General features: G+C 39.9%; 1 protein-coding gene across 3 annotated transcripts in view; it reads right to left on the bottom strand.

Moving 5' to 3' along the window:
- DCLK1 (doublecortin like kinase 1) overlaps window positions 1–13872 on the bottom strand; it is a 352916-nt gene that overhangs the window by 42466 nt on the left and 296578 nt on the right. For all 3 annotated transcript variants that reach the window (XM_040426114.1, XM_040426117.1, XM_040426115.1), the window contains 3 exons: window positions 13067–13213; window positions 2836–2969; window positions 2027–2104 (listed from right to left, as the gene is read on the bottom strand). In XM_040426114.1, coding sequence (XP_040282048.1) covers window positions 2027–2104; window positions 2836–2969; window positions 13067–13213 — 359 coding nt within the window. The remainder of the gene's footprint in view (window positions 1–2026; window positions 2105–2835; window positions 2970–13066; window positions 13214–13872) is intronic.

The raw sequence follows: 13872 nt of genomic DNA, 5'->3' as shown, positions 1-13872 counted from the left end.
TCATACATGAAAACGCATCACTAATTTCCTTAACATTATTAATAAAACATTGTGTTCAAATCTCATTTATAGTAGAATAAAAGATACAATATAATATTTTAATATTCTATTCAACTGATGGAGGTCTACTTTATGTCTCCCAGCAATTCCAGACAGGGACATGCACAGATCTCAGAGACCAATAGTAAAACTTAACCCCCATGAAAGTTCTTATAAATATATGATTTTTATTTCATTAAGTAGAGGATTTAAAAAATAAAATAAAAAATATTCTCCATTAAATGCAGTTTACCTAACTTCCATGTCAGGTGGCTTCATAAATGTGTTGCTCATTCTGAACTGACATAAATGTATTAATACATTTCTTTTCATACAGCTAAAGCCTCTGCTTCCCCTCACATAATATATTACAAAACTGTCTGCCTGCAGCCACCACTAGGGGGAGCTCAGTGCATAGAAATATATGCAGTTACAATTGCACTCAATAGAAGTGGCAAAATCTCCATACAGTGAGCTCCACTTAGTAATGGCTGCAGTAAAATGCTGTCAAGCTATGTTGGGAACAGGACAGTTGGGTTCCCCTTCCCTCCATCCTGGGCCTCATAGCACTCTCATGGTCTGCCTCCATGGTAGGTATGCCACTAATTGCAAAATGGCAAATCTGCCCAGTTTTGTAGTGATCTTCTATCCTAATTGTTCAAAAATCCTCCTCCCTGAGCTGCAAGGGTCTGGCTTTGCTACTCAAGAGACTCCCTCCTGCTCTTTAATTGTCAGGGACAGATTTCTTACCTGTCAATCTCATGCCTGAACCATTGCACAAAGTAGCAGCACAAGTTGAGAGGCTCTGCTGCTGCTACTTGAGCAGTACATGTGCCACTACACTTCCTGATGTACCCAGATGTGAACAGTGAATGTACAGTCGGCATCTGCGCTGCCCATGTAGCAGTAGCAGAGCCTCTGAGCTTGCGCCACTGCTTGGAGCAACGGTGCAGGCACAAGACTGACAGGGCCAAGCAAGATGTCTCATCCTGTTAATTAAGGGGTTAATCTGTGCGGTTCATCGAGACTGAATTTCGATTTGTATGAATCAATTAGCTCTTCACCAGACCTAATATAACTTAATTAGCCAAGTTTGTCTTAAGAAGTCCAGTGGAGCTGATTGACAATCCTTAAGGGTACAGATGACCAGCACAAAGTAAATGTATCATTCTCATAGCTGGACAGAAGTTAACCCTTTATGACAAAGCTGATGAATATTTTTAATAAAGACCAATTGAAAAAATGATTTTAAGCACAAAATGAGTAAAATGCAATCTTAAAAAAAAGTCCATGAAGCTGTGCATAGTCTTTAACTAAACAGACCTACAGTTGTGGGCTACATTATAGGATGAAATGGAGCATCCGTCACATGACTACAGCCCTCAATAAAGGTGTACATTTTTAACAATCATTACATAGGAAAGGCGCAAAAAAAAAACACAAAACGTAAAAATCTATCAAAGGGGGTATTCCAGAATTTTAACACTGATGGCCTATCTTCAGAATAAACTATCAATATCTAATTGGTGGTGGCAGAGGACACCTCACAAATCAGCTGTTTCTAGATAGCTCCAACTACACAGCTCTGTCTACTTTGTAGTGGACGTCGCTGGTAACTGCACTGCTTTTTCCATTGCAGTGAAGCTACACTGAAAGATAATTGGCGGAGTTGCGGCATATTGGACCCCTGCCAATCAAATATTGATGGCCTATCGTAAAAAAGTCCTGTGACATTAACATCTTGGAATACCCCTTTAAAGTGTCACTTCTGTTCTATTCTACTGCCCGATCTGACATTGTGTTGGAGAAATGCTAGGGCAAGTTGTACAGTTGCCTTGACGTTTTGGGTGGAGGTCACTTTAAATTCTGTATGCTATATAGCATTATGTTGCTTTACACATTTTATAACCTGGCATCTCACCAACAGAGGAAGACAAGCTTTCATATCTAATTGCCCAAATATAACAGTTCTTATAGAAAAACTTACCCACGGAACGGAGGAAATCCACAAAGTAAGATGTAAGTAATTACACCTGCTGCCCAGATGTCCACTTTTAAGCCATAGCTGAAGAAACACAAAAATGTAATAAAAAATATGCAGACAACACACCTTGCAATAAAGTAAACTATATACCGATATATATATTTCCAAATGTGACCAACGATTATGGGATCTTTATCTTTGGCGGGGGGGAAAAGGATGGCCCAGTGGAGCTGGGTGGCAGGGGGTGTCAACAGGCCACTATACATTTACTAGCGCATTTTGATCCAGGACTCAGGGGCAAACTTAATGTTTGCCTGGGTTGAAGAAAAGCCAAGCTATGACCCCAGGATTCTATAGGTACACTAATATGTCATGAATAGTTGGCTTGCATTTGGGACCAGGTGAATGAAGCAAGAATCTCTATTACATAAATAAGTTGACGTGAAAATGGAGTTTTGTTTTAGAAAAGATCTAATTTCCAGAAACAGCTGCACTCTTGTTCATAGTCTGTGCCTAGTACTGCAGGCCTGCGACTGGCAGCAAAGGTGGTGTGTCTCCTCGAAGGACAGATGACCCTGTGATGTCACTGCGGGGATTGGAGTCTCAAGTCCGCAGAGGTGGACCGAAGAAGACAGACCCCAGCAGAGGGGAACAAATAAGTAGGGGCACAAATGAACTTTGATGCTAATATCTTAGATACATTTTCATATACTGGATTTCAATGTGTATGGATTTGCTGGTTTTCCTAGTAAAGAGAAAATGTTATCTTCCATCGTATTATTTTTATAATGTACAAATATGAAATGCTTTACCCAGTCTCTGCAATGATTTCTGGTGCTACATATGTTGGGGTTCCACACACAGTGTAAAGAGGTCCATCCACCACTGTGGCCAGTCCAAAGTCTCCAAGCTTCAAAGATTTACTCCCATCCTGGTGCTCATACACCTACAAAGTAATGGAAATTCTCATTTATTATAACTACCAGCTCCACTACTAGCTACACTGGACCTTATATAAATTTCAGGTGATATATCTCTTAGGGCAGTATTGCAAATAGCAAACTAATAAAGTGCTGAAGTTGCTGCTTCCAGATAGGGCCTCCCGAGTTTCTAATCTGCATACAAGCAACATGGCTCTCCAATGACATCTGAAGTTTCAGTAACAAATTTAAGAAATTAATTTGCATACTTTAGAATATATGTACAGTAGATATTGAAATAACATTTTGTATAATGACTTGATTCTTTGGCAGTACAAATGTGCAATTCAAGAAATTTGCTTTATATGGGGTGTACAAAAGTATAGAACACATTACAGCAGACAGTCACCCAGCCCCATTATATATGAAAAAAGTTAATCCACATTTCTACATTTGGAATGCACAGCCACCTTATCCTGCCACAAGTGCTGCTGACATGGCAGCAATATTTGCTACCTGCAGTTCTGAAACATATTGAGATTTAAAATGGTAACCTCTGCTAGTAGGGCCTGGACTTCTGCCTAGGAAGTTCTGAAAGATACACTGATGAATACATCAGAAAAATCACAGTGAATCAGAACGTAAAAACAGCACTTTTTAGGGTGGTTCCAAAATACCACTGATTTCTATCCAGTGATTGCACATATCCGCATATAACTACCTTTTCAGGAACAAAGAATTGAGGGTCATCACTTTCATTAATCGCAGGGGTCCACCTATCATACTGTTATTCACCTTGCCAACTCCTACTGTTGGTCCTGGTGGGCATCCATGACTCAAGCAACTGGACAGCCTCTCAATTTGCTACCCCTGTTCCCGTGATGTCTCCTATCCCTCTGCCACAGCCCTGCTAGATCAGGTCATGGCTCCCCTGATCTGGCTACCTACTTAGGAGACTGACTGTGGTGCACCCCCTTTCCTAGCTCTTGTTCCCAATGCTACTGATCTTGAACTTTGCTTTGCTTCTGAATATCACTCCTGCCTTTCCGTTTGGATTGTTTACCTGGTACCTGTTGTTCTACTCCTTGACTCCATTCCTGATTACACTTCTGCCTCATCCTCTGGCCTGTCGCATGCCGATTGCTCTCCAGGTGATGACCCATGGCTCAGTTCCTGACTCCAATACTGCTGCATCAGCATTATCAGGGGGCTGTAACATGGGATTCCAACCGCAACATCCATACCTCCTTGCTGGGATTATGGGGGTGAAGCTCATTAAGAATCCTTCCCCAGACTAACCAGCCCCAAACCAATAGAGTCTTAGACTATTCACATCTCTGGTCAGAGATGTTATGCATTCCTGCCTAATTTGCCATTTATAAATAGGTTATTGGAGGACAAGCCCCTTAAGTCTATTCAATTATTGTGCTTATTATAGATTTGAGCCATGCAGACCCATATGGATAGACATGCATGAACATGGATTTAGTTACATTAAATAAACCCTCAGCGATTAAAGGGAAATCAGTGTTCTGAGAAACCATTCTAAACCTAAGAAAATATATTGATAATTACTGTAGCATAAATCAAAGCATTTTTCCTTTTGGAGCAGCAGTGGATGATATATGTTGTAGCTCATCCAGATACAAAGCTAAGATTTTAGTTTGTCGGTTGCCAAACCAGAGAATTTATGCTTGGTTTCACTTTGTGCTGGACAGACCTGTAAGGAATCTAAATAGACCTTCCCAATTAATTGAGATGTTTTTTGCATTATATCATGAGAAGACAATAATTTAATCAGCAGGACAATTTCACAATGGTATTCCAACTATACTGCTGGAGAAGTCGAATGGCTGTCTCATTATCCCTTCTATTTATCCCAATTTAGCTCAAAGAAGCATATGTTAAACACATTGCAAACTAGCGAAAAGAAAAACAACACAATTTCGCCTAGTCCTGCCAGCTAACCGACAATCAACCAGCAATGCAATAATTTGCTTTGGAACAAAAAGCAGAAAATGCCATGTTAGCAATTTAGTCTGTTCCCTGGCAGTGAAAAAAAAACACTGGAAACAATTAAGACAAGAAACTCCTTTGAGTGCCATAATACAATGTCAAATTCTTCAAGGGTAAGTCTAGCTTATATAACCCAATATATATTTATTTTACAAAAAATGCATACGCCTTGATATAATATTGTACAGTGTATATTCTATCAATGGGTTGAGTGTTATGATATTGGGGTGTTACTTTAAGGAGAAACCAAGGTTCTGCCATACAGTAACAAAACCCATGAGGTCCACCATAAGGTAGTCATAAGTCATATTTGAGGCTGACTGTGGAGCAGATGAATGAAATCAGTATTCTATTACTTTTTGGGGTAATGAACAAGCTACCTATTGGTCCTAACCCTGTAATTATAGTTGTCACTCGCATCCAGAGGAAATTGTCCCTACCACCGTTCATACATACAGAACAGGTCAACTTTTAATTTCATAGTAATCATTGCACAGACCTTGGCATGTCAATAATAAGAGTTTTGTTTTGTGAACAAACCCATAAGAAATAGACCTTAGAGGCAAATAATTGATTCTCAAGTTTTAGTTGTCTTCTTCTTGACCTTTTTTCCAGAGCTTTGGTTCCTCCAGAGGATCCTCCGTTCTTGCGGTCCAATCTGACCTTTCATGCATTGGACTGCAGGGTCACAGACTGCAAAATGTATTCTCATTGCTATGTTGAATCATCTTATTCAACTAACTTCAACTTGATGGACTTGTAAATGATTTTTAATCTTGCTATGTAATGCTATGGGTTGCACAAATTCTGTAACACTTTAGTGTGGACCCTCATAATTTAGTGGTTCTATATGCTGATACCTGACAACCCCACTGAAGACTGCAGCTATTAGTTTCAATATAGATGTATGGATAACATTTGATATAAAGAGTATTTGATGAATGAATCAGGTTACCTACAGATCGACTGCACTCTAGTAGGTCCACGTTCTTTGCTCCGACTTGGCCAACTTCTGTTACTAGCACTGCAACTAAAGCTGTTCATAGCCAAAATAAACTAATATAATATCCCTCCTCACTGTGGTAGAGGTATTAGTCTTGAAGACACATTAGATTGTCGGTAGAGTCTGCCAAATATGACAGAATCTTATCTTGTTTCTACACTTGATCTTAGCCAAAAGGCCGAGAAGCGATAGCGCACTTATCTATAGCTGCCTGATCCTTGCAATAATGTGATGGATTAAATGAATTTTATCCCTAAACAGGATGGCTCCTCAGTTTAGGAGATAAAAGCTGATTATGATATTCTGCTAAGATCTTACAAATTGCTCTTGATGTTAACTCTTATAGGCTATGTAAATTTTTGCAATAATTTATTTTTACTTCTTCAATGCATCTATACTATACATATACATCTACTAGCCTTCATAAAAATCTACCATCTACCTGTCTACAGGTGCTCTGCAAATGTAAGCATTTCTATGGTAACAGACAAAAAAAAAATGATGATGAGTAAAGATGAGCGAACACAAACTGCAAACTTTTTCACTGAAGTCCGGGTTCGTGTTCAGGTGATTTTTGAATTACTTTATCATTTTCTGTTATAACATGGTTATATCGGAAAAGAAGGAAATTCTTAAGATGGAATGCAAAAGGGACACCTTTAGAGGAATTCCATCATAATAGAAGTCTATGGCCAGAATAACGGATCCGTCCTGGTTTCCGTTATGCAGGATAGGAGCACTGCAGTAAAGTGATCTGTACGGACCAAGAATTGGTGCCTATTATTAGGCTTTGTAGCCAGTGCGAAAACTGAAGGATTTAATGTTTTTTGTTCAAATATAGATAGTGACATGAAAAATAAAAAATAACCACCAAAAATTCTTTAAAAATGTGTTTAACATAAAAAAAGTGGTCATTTTCTGATGACAAATTCCCTTTAAATGAATTATCCAGGATTTTAATGTTTCATTTTTAATATATCAGTTTGTTATTTTTTTTTTGGTATTGGTGAATTTTGCTATAATTTTACAACATGGCGAGAAAAGTTTGGGCTTTCACAAACACTCTTCCTCTTGCTGACGGCTCAGAGAGCAAATTGGTTCATGATCCTCTGATGCAATCTTTGGCTTGCAAGAAATTCCTTAATGAACACACAACTGGCTCTCATCATCCGCAGCAGTCTGAGTCAAAGAAAGAGCCACACTTGTCTGTTTCGCTGCCAGGGGAGGATGTCTGCATGGATGACAGCTAAGCAATGCATTTAACTGATTTTGCTAAAACCACATCTAGTTAAACACATCTGTCCCCATAAATACACGTAATATTCGCCATAAAATTCTCTTTGAAAATGTATAATAAAATCACAGATATGTCAACATGGCTTCATCCTGTCACCGAAGGATGCGGATCCTGATGTAGAGTAAACAGACACTTTTATTGCGGAGCTCCACCAAGGGGGACCATGTATGGAAATAAGAACAGAAGTTTTGCTGTCACCAGTAATCAGATTTTACTGTGATTATGGAAGTAAAGTTCAGCAAAATTAAAGGAAGATTCTTGCTGGTTCCAACCTCCTTTTCGGGAAAGTGGAGGAACAGGCAGTTTGTGACTTTTTTACACCACAAAAATTGCATATTCAAATGAAAAATCTGCCCAATTGCTTGGTGTGCAGCACATCACCCTGCGTAAATCCTTTACTGGCAAACAATGATTCTGTAGGGAGGTGAACAATCGTAGTAATCATTCATTCCCATACAGAGGAGATTATTTAAATGCAGTTCTACTGAACTTGAACGACCAGGCAATGATGGGGGTCGAACAGATCAGTCCCGATAATTGCATGTGCATTAGCCCATGTAAGGGTGCGTTCACACTAGCGTTAGGGATTCCGTTATAACATGGTTATAATGGAAAATAACGGAATCCATAAGATGGAAGGACGGATCCGTTCTTCTGCCCATAGACTTGCATTATGACGTAATGCAAAACGAAAGCCTTTAAAAAGGCATTCCGTTTGCTCTCCATCCTAATAGAAGTCTATGGGGATCAAAACGGATCGAAATCAACTGTCGACAGGACTTTGTTTTCCGTCTTGCATAACGGGACCGAGACGGATCCGTTATGCTTTCCCATAGATTTCTATTAGGACGGAAAGCAAACGGAATGCCTCTAAAAGATTTCGTTTTGCATTCTGTTTGGGCATTCCGTTATTTTCCGTTATAACCATAATGCTAGTGTGAACCCACCCTAAGACAGCCTTTAGACCTATTCGAAGTGAATACTGCCAAAATTCTCTGATTTTCATCCAGCTAAAGAATAAACAAGAGAATATGATTGGTTTAAATTATAGTTCAGCAAAACCTCTGGTTTCACAAAGCTATATAAAACTATAATTACACAACAGTAATTGAAAGCATCATTATATAAATGTGTGCCGCCATATGTAACCTATTACTACAGCAATGTAGAATGACTTCCTAACAGGAGCTGGAGACAGAGACGGTTTTAGAAGCACAAATTTTCCATGAAAAAATCCACATGGATAGATGCTAGGCCTAGTGATTGGCTTACTGTTCACTAAAATAAACCAATTTTTGATAGCTTTTAAAAACGCTAAATTACCAGATATTCCGTAATATATATGACCCATGTTTTTGTCATTTGAAACGTGTCTAGGGCTCAATGTATAGAAAAGGAATAGAATTATTATACCATTTGGTAAGATATAATTAGAAAGTGCTTATAGTCTTTTCTCAGGACCTAGGGCAAAGACTTTTGGGCCCTGATTTACTAAGAATGGCATTTGGTACGCCAGTCTCAGTAATCAGATGTGCTTGACTGAGATGCTTCCAGCATAAATTATAGTAACTATGCCAGACTATGATAGCCTGGCCCCTTCTCATCCCATCCTACCCCCACAATGCCCATTTAACAAAAAAAAAGAAAAAAATGGCATGTGTGAGTAAGGGCTCATGCACACAACCGTATAATATTTTGTTGTCCGCAAAAAACGGATCCGTAAAAAAAAAAAAAGGATGTCATCCATGGTTCGTCCGTGTTGCATCCGTTTTTTTGGCAGATCTATTGTAACAATGCCTGTCCTTGTCGGCAAAACGTACAATAATAGGACATGTTTTTTTTTTTGCGGAACGGACATATGGAAATGGAATGCACAGAGAATAACTTCTGTTTTTTTTTGCTGACCCATTGAAATGAATGGTTCGAACTATGGTCCGTAAAAAAAAAAATTGAACGGACACGAAAAGAAAATACGTTTGTGTGCATGAGCCCTAAAGAGGGGAAAAGTAAGAGGAGGAGATTTATGAAAACTGGTGCAAAGTTGCTGGTTTAGTTGCCCATGACAACTAATCAGATTCCACCTTTCATTTTCAAAGCTCCTTTAGAAAATGAAAGGATCAATCTGATTGGCTATTATGGGGAAGTAAGCTACTTTTTCTTTGCACCAGTTTTGATAAATCTCCCCGACAGTTTTTGCAACCTTTGGCTTCCAAAAGTTGCAAAAACGTGATGTGAAAAATGTGAAACTTTTTTTAAACAAGCATGGGAAAACAACTTCAGAATATATCAGGCCCTTGGGGTTTACAATAAGGGATTGGGTTTTATGTTAAGGGGGCTGGCTGAGGTATGTGGTAAGTATCCCTGCCGACGATATTTGAAGGCCATCCCTAGCTTAAATGTTATACGCTAATCAAACCTGCAAAGGCATTGGATAAACTGGTGGGACAATAGGCTCTGTACTGTTGTTGGAAAGAGAGGACTATATGAATAGAGATGCACTGGCTAAATTCGAACGGTAATGGCAGCCATAGATAACTTCTTATGGTTTGGTATCCAGCACTTTTTCTCGCTTATTGCTGCTTTAAAGGTTAATATTGATGGCCTATCCACTTGAATGGGAGCAGATCTGCAGTAACCCAGCACGGCCACTACACTGTGAATAGAGCTGTGCTTCCAGCTAGTTTCAAGAACCGGGGGAACAACTGATTGGTGAGGGTGCTGGGTGTCAGACTTCCATGATCAGATATTGATGACCTATCCTGCAGCTCCGTCATTCCTGCATCATGTATGTGATGTAATCGCGCTGGATAGGTCATCAGTATCTGATCGGTGGAGGTCCGGGACCCCCACTAATCTGCTGTTTCAGAAGGCACTGGTGCTTGCAGTAGGGCCACAGCCTTCTCTCAGTTCACCTAGCACAGTGCCGTACATTGTATAGCGGCTGTACTTGGTATCACAACTCACCCCTATTCACTTTGATGGGACTAAGTTGTGCCTAGGCCACGTGAACGATGAATGTGATGTCACACAGCCTAGGCAGAACCAAGATATCGCCAACAGGAACATAACCCTGTCACTCATGTGTGGACACATAAAAGCCACTCTACTAAATCACATAGACCACACATGTAATATAACAATGTGGGCTCAATTTTGCTCAGTTGGTAGTCTGAGTTTTCTTTTTCCCTACAGTAATTCATGGTTCTTGCCATTTTGCACTGGTCACTTTATCTATATTGGAGGCACTTTCCTGGCCAAGTGGGGGTCTCTATCACAGTACTCATCCGCATGATTTTATATATGTGTTTATTGTCATTTTCATATTGTGTTACAATAAAATGATGTTTTGTTCAATTGCATGTGTGATCTATGTGATTTGGTAGAACAGCCTAGGCAAAGCGGCCACAGCGCCACTGAAAACGCAGGAGGCCTTCTCAAACAGCTGATCAGCTGTCATCAGTTGCATGTACTAAAAAAAATGGAAAATGCGCCTGGTCTGGAAGGGGGATAAATGGTCCGGTCTTGAACTGTTTATTGGACAACCTATAGAAAGTGTAATTAACATCTTTTTCATCATAAATGTGAGTAATTTGAAAGATCCTGAGTGAAATAATGTGTTGTCAGATTAAATTGGTCAGAGTGTAAAATCTTTCCTTAGGTGACAGGTTCTGTGGTTTTTAATGGTTTGGAAACCATAGCTGGACTATTTTCAGCGCCTTCCTTTCCCAGGTATTCTTCGCTATTAAAACATGCTGCAGGCTAAAGAGTCTCTGTTGTAGAACGACTGCCTGAGAAATAATGTATAAGCCAAGCTCCTCAGAGGCTACTGTTCCTATTGTGTCTCATACTATTAATGACCACTGACACCATTGCTACAGCTCTGCCATAAAGCTTTCTACTTGTAATATATATTCCACCTAAAGAGAGCTATACATCTTCATCTTTAACGAGAGCTCACTTATTATGCTAAACCCTAGGTTGGCACTCATAAATACTGGCATCGTAATAACCAACCTTGTCCAAGTTCATATTTCTTTCAACTTTTCCTCCTCCTAAAGACCAAGTTTTGCCAAGTGCCAACTTTCAATAGTAATTTTTTTAATAGGATATGTATTGGCCTCGGATAAGTCTCTTGTCTTGAATGAGAAATCTGTCTTTGCCCTACAAATTCTTCCCACACTGTCAAAGCAGTCAACTTCTCTCAACATCTTGTCATGACCCTGTGTTTTTCCTGCCCCCCCCCCCCCCATCCCCAGATTTACATGATATCAGGAGAAAAACCTCACTAATGAAATATGTCCTACCATGACTTGGGGGCTTCAACTACTGTAACTCGTTCAGCTCAGGTCCAAGGAAATATTTGTTGCCATTGGAGGAGAACATTGAAATATTAGAAGAAGATCCTGAGAAAGTGGTTGTCTTCTCATGACAACACCTTTTCAGGTTGAAGCCCATCCAGTGATTAGCTAATCGACGTGGGCCTGGCTTCAGAAACCCCATATCTGATCAGCTGCTTCCAGGACCACAGACCACCCAACAAATTCAGTGGGTGCCTTGAAATTTGGCATATTCATTGCTGTCATTCGTGCCACGTTTATCAAACAAATTTAGCACATCTTATAACACTTGTGTCTACAAATGTTCCAGTTTTTATGCAACCCTCTCCTGCTTCTTAGAGTAAGATATCAACTTTTTTTTAGTAACTTTTTAAAAGTTGCAGATGATAAATCTGGAGTATATCTAATTAACATTGCTGTAGAAGCCCAGTGTTCCACCATTTTAAAAAACACAAATACAGAAATGATGTGTCCCAAAACGTGTGACTTTTTTTCCTCCACAAATAACATGATAAATCCCCCCCCCCCCAAGGCTATCTACACACAAGCATCATGGGTTCTGTGGTGAACTTTACTGACAACACCACCTCGGCACAGGTTCCCATATTACACAAGTACAATTATATGACTACACACATAGAAAACTAGCTGACCACAATTATAAGCCTAGATATGTGCTACTCAGGCAGGCCCACGGATGCATTGATATAGAAGGGGCAAAGGTACCGGCTGAACCAATCAGGATTCTGGTGCCTGAAATGGCCGAAAGACAACTCTGCAAAATAAGATTACACCAGTATGATAAATGGTTGGTGTGAAAAGGATAAAAATAACTTTGCCTGTGTCCGCGCCCAGTTGGTTAGCATGAATCAGGAAATGATGCTAAAAACAGTCATTCTTTTCAGCACAAATTCTTCAGAAAAAATGTGCAAAAACAAGCTTGATGCATGTGGGCCATTGAGAGTTATTTTCTTAGATTTACTAAGCCAAATGTGCCAGAATTGAATGTGGGGTGCACAAAGCCAGTGCTTATGTTTTGGGGATCCGCGGTTTTTGGTTCCTGTGAATGGGGCCTGAGGGGGAATGTATGGAGACTGGAGTTACTGATGTTAGTGGAGGGTTAAAAGGCTTTGTATCAGTAAAATTGAGTTGTTTTGTCAGGGGAGTAGGATTGGGTGCAAATTTAAGGAGAGTAGTCCAGCATTTTTATACATATTTTTTCGGCAGAAGTAAATTTTTAGCCAGATTTATTACTTGCACTAAAAAGTAGCAAAATTGCAAATCTACTCTAGTGGAGTAAAAATGGATGGCACTCCAAAAAGGTGATTTCAAGTAATAACTTCTTGATACATGACCCTCCCGATTAGACAGGTTTAGTAGCAGCCGGCCCAGTGAGCCGGAGGTTTATCTCAGATGTTGGGAGTAAGACTCCCTCATTATAACTTCCTGTTACATGGTGGTGGTACTTACCAACAGGTTCTCGGGTTTGATATCCCTATGGACAATGTTCAAGCTGTGCAGATATTTGATGGCGCTCATTAAGTTATACAGCATGCCGTTGGCATCCCGCTCTGTGTACTTGTTGGTAGAGGTAATAGCATCGAACAGATCCCCTCCCTGATGAAGAGAAGAGAGAGTCAGTGTATGGCAGTACTATAACAGATTGCTCGTACAGTAACGATACAATGCATGAGATCAATTTACTGCAACAGGATGAAAGTATATATTGTATGAGGAAATATGATATCATATGGCTCTGTGTCTGATTAAGCCCCAAGGCCTAATATTAATAGTTTCTCTGTCAGCCTGTAACATCCTCTTATTATTTGATATGACCGGGAACTTTAAAGAGGATGAAAAATGAAATAAGTTAAGTACTTTTTAATATGCTGATCTGTGTAAAGCTAGAAAAATGGAGGCATCATCAGAATTATTCCCAGATGGCCCATCTATGATCAGTACCACCTGCTGTGCATGAACTCTGCCTGTGAGAAAATAGCTCATGCTGGGTATCACCACTAGATGGCAGTGCTCCTCAGTAAACTACAATACCAGGGCCACGCAGGAAGATGGACCACCGGCGTGACAATTCAGAATGCTGTTATCCGGGGCTAGGATAGAGTAAGGATATTGTGCTTTATCAAAGTCCAGGAGCACCCACAGTAATTATGTGCTTTTGCTTCTGTGACTTTACACGTTTCTGTCTTTGCAACTTTAAAGGCCATCTGGCAGCTGAAGGCGTCTGTGTTGGTCCCATGTTCATATGTGCCCGCATT

Source organism: Bufo bufo, chromosome 3, assembly GCF_905171765.1.
Source record: "Bufo bufo chromosome 3, aBufBuf1.1, whole genome shotgun sequence".
Taxonomy (NCBI): domain Eukaryota; kingdom Metazoa; phylum Chordata; class Amphibia; order Anura; family Bufonidae; genus Bufo; species Bufo bufo.
Note: the sequence above shows the minus strand (reverse complement) of the source record. Positions and strands in the feature narration are given on the sequence as shown.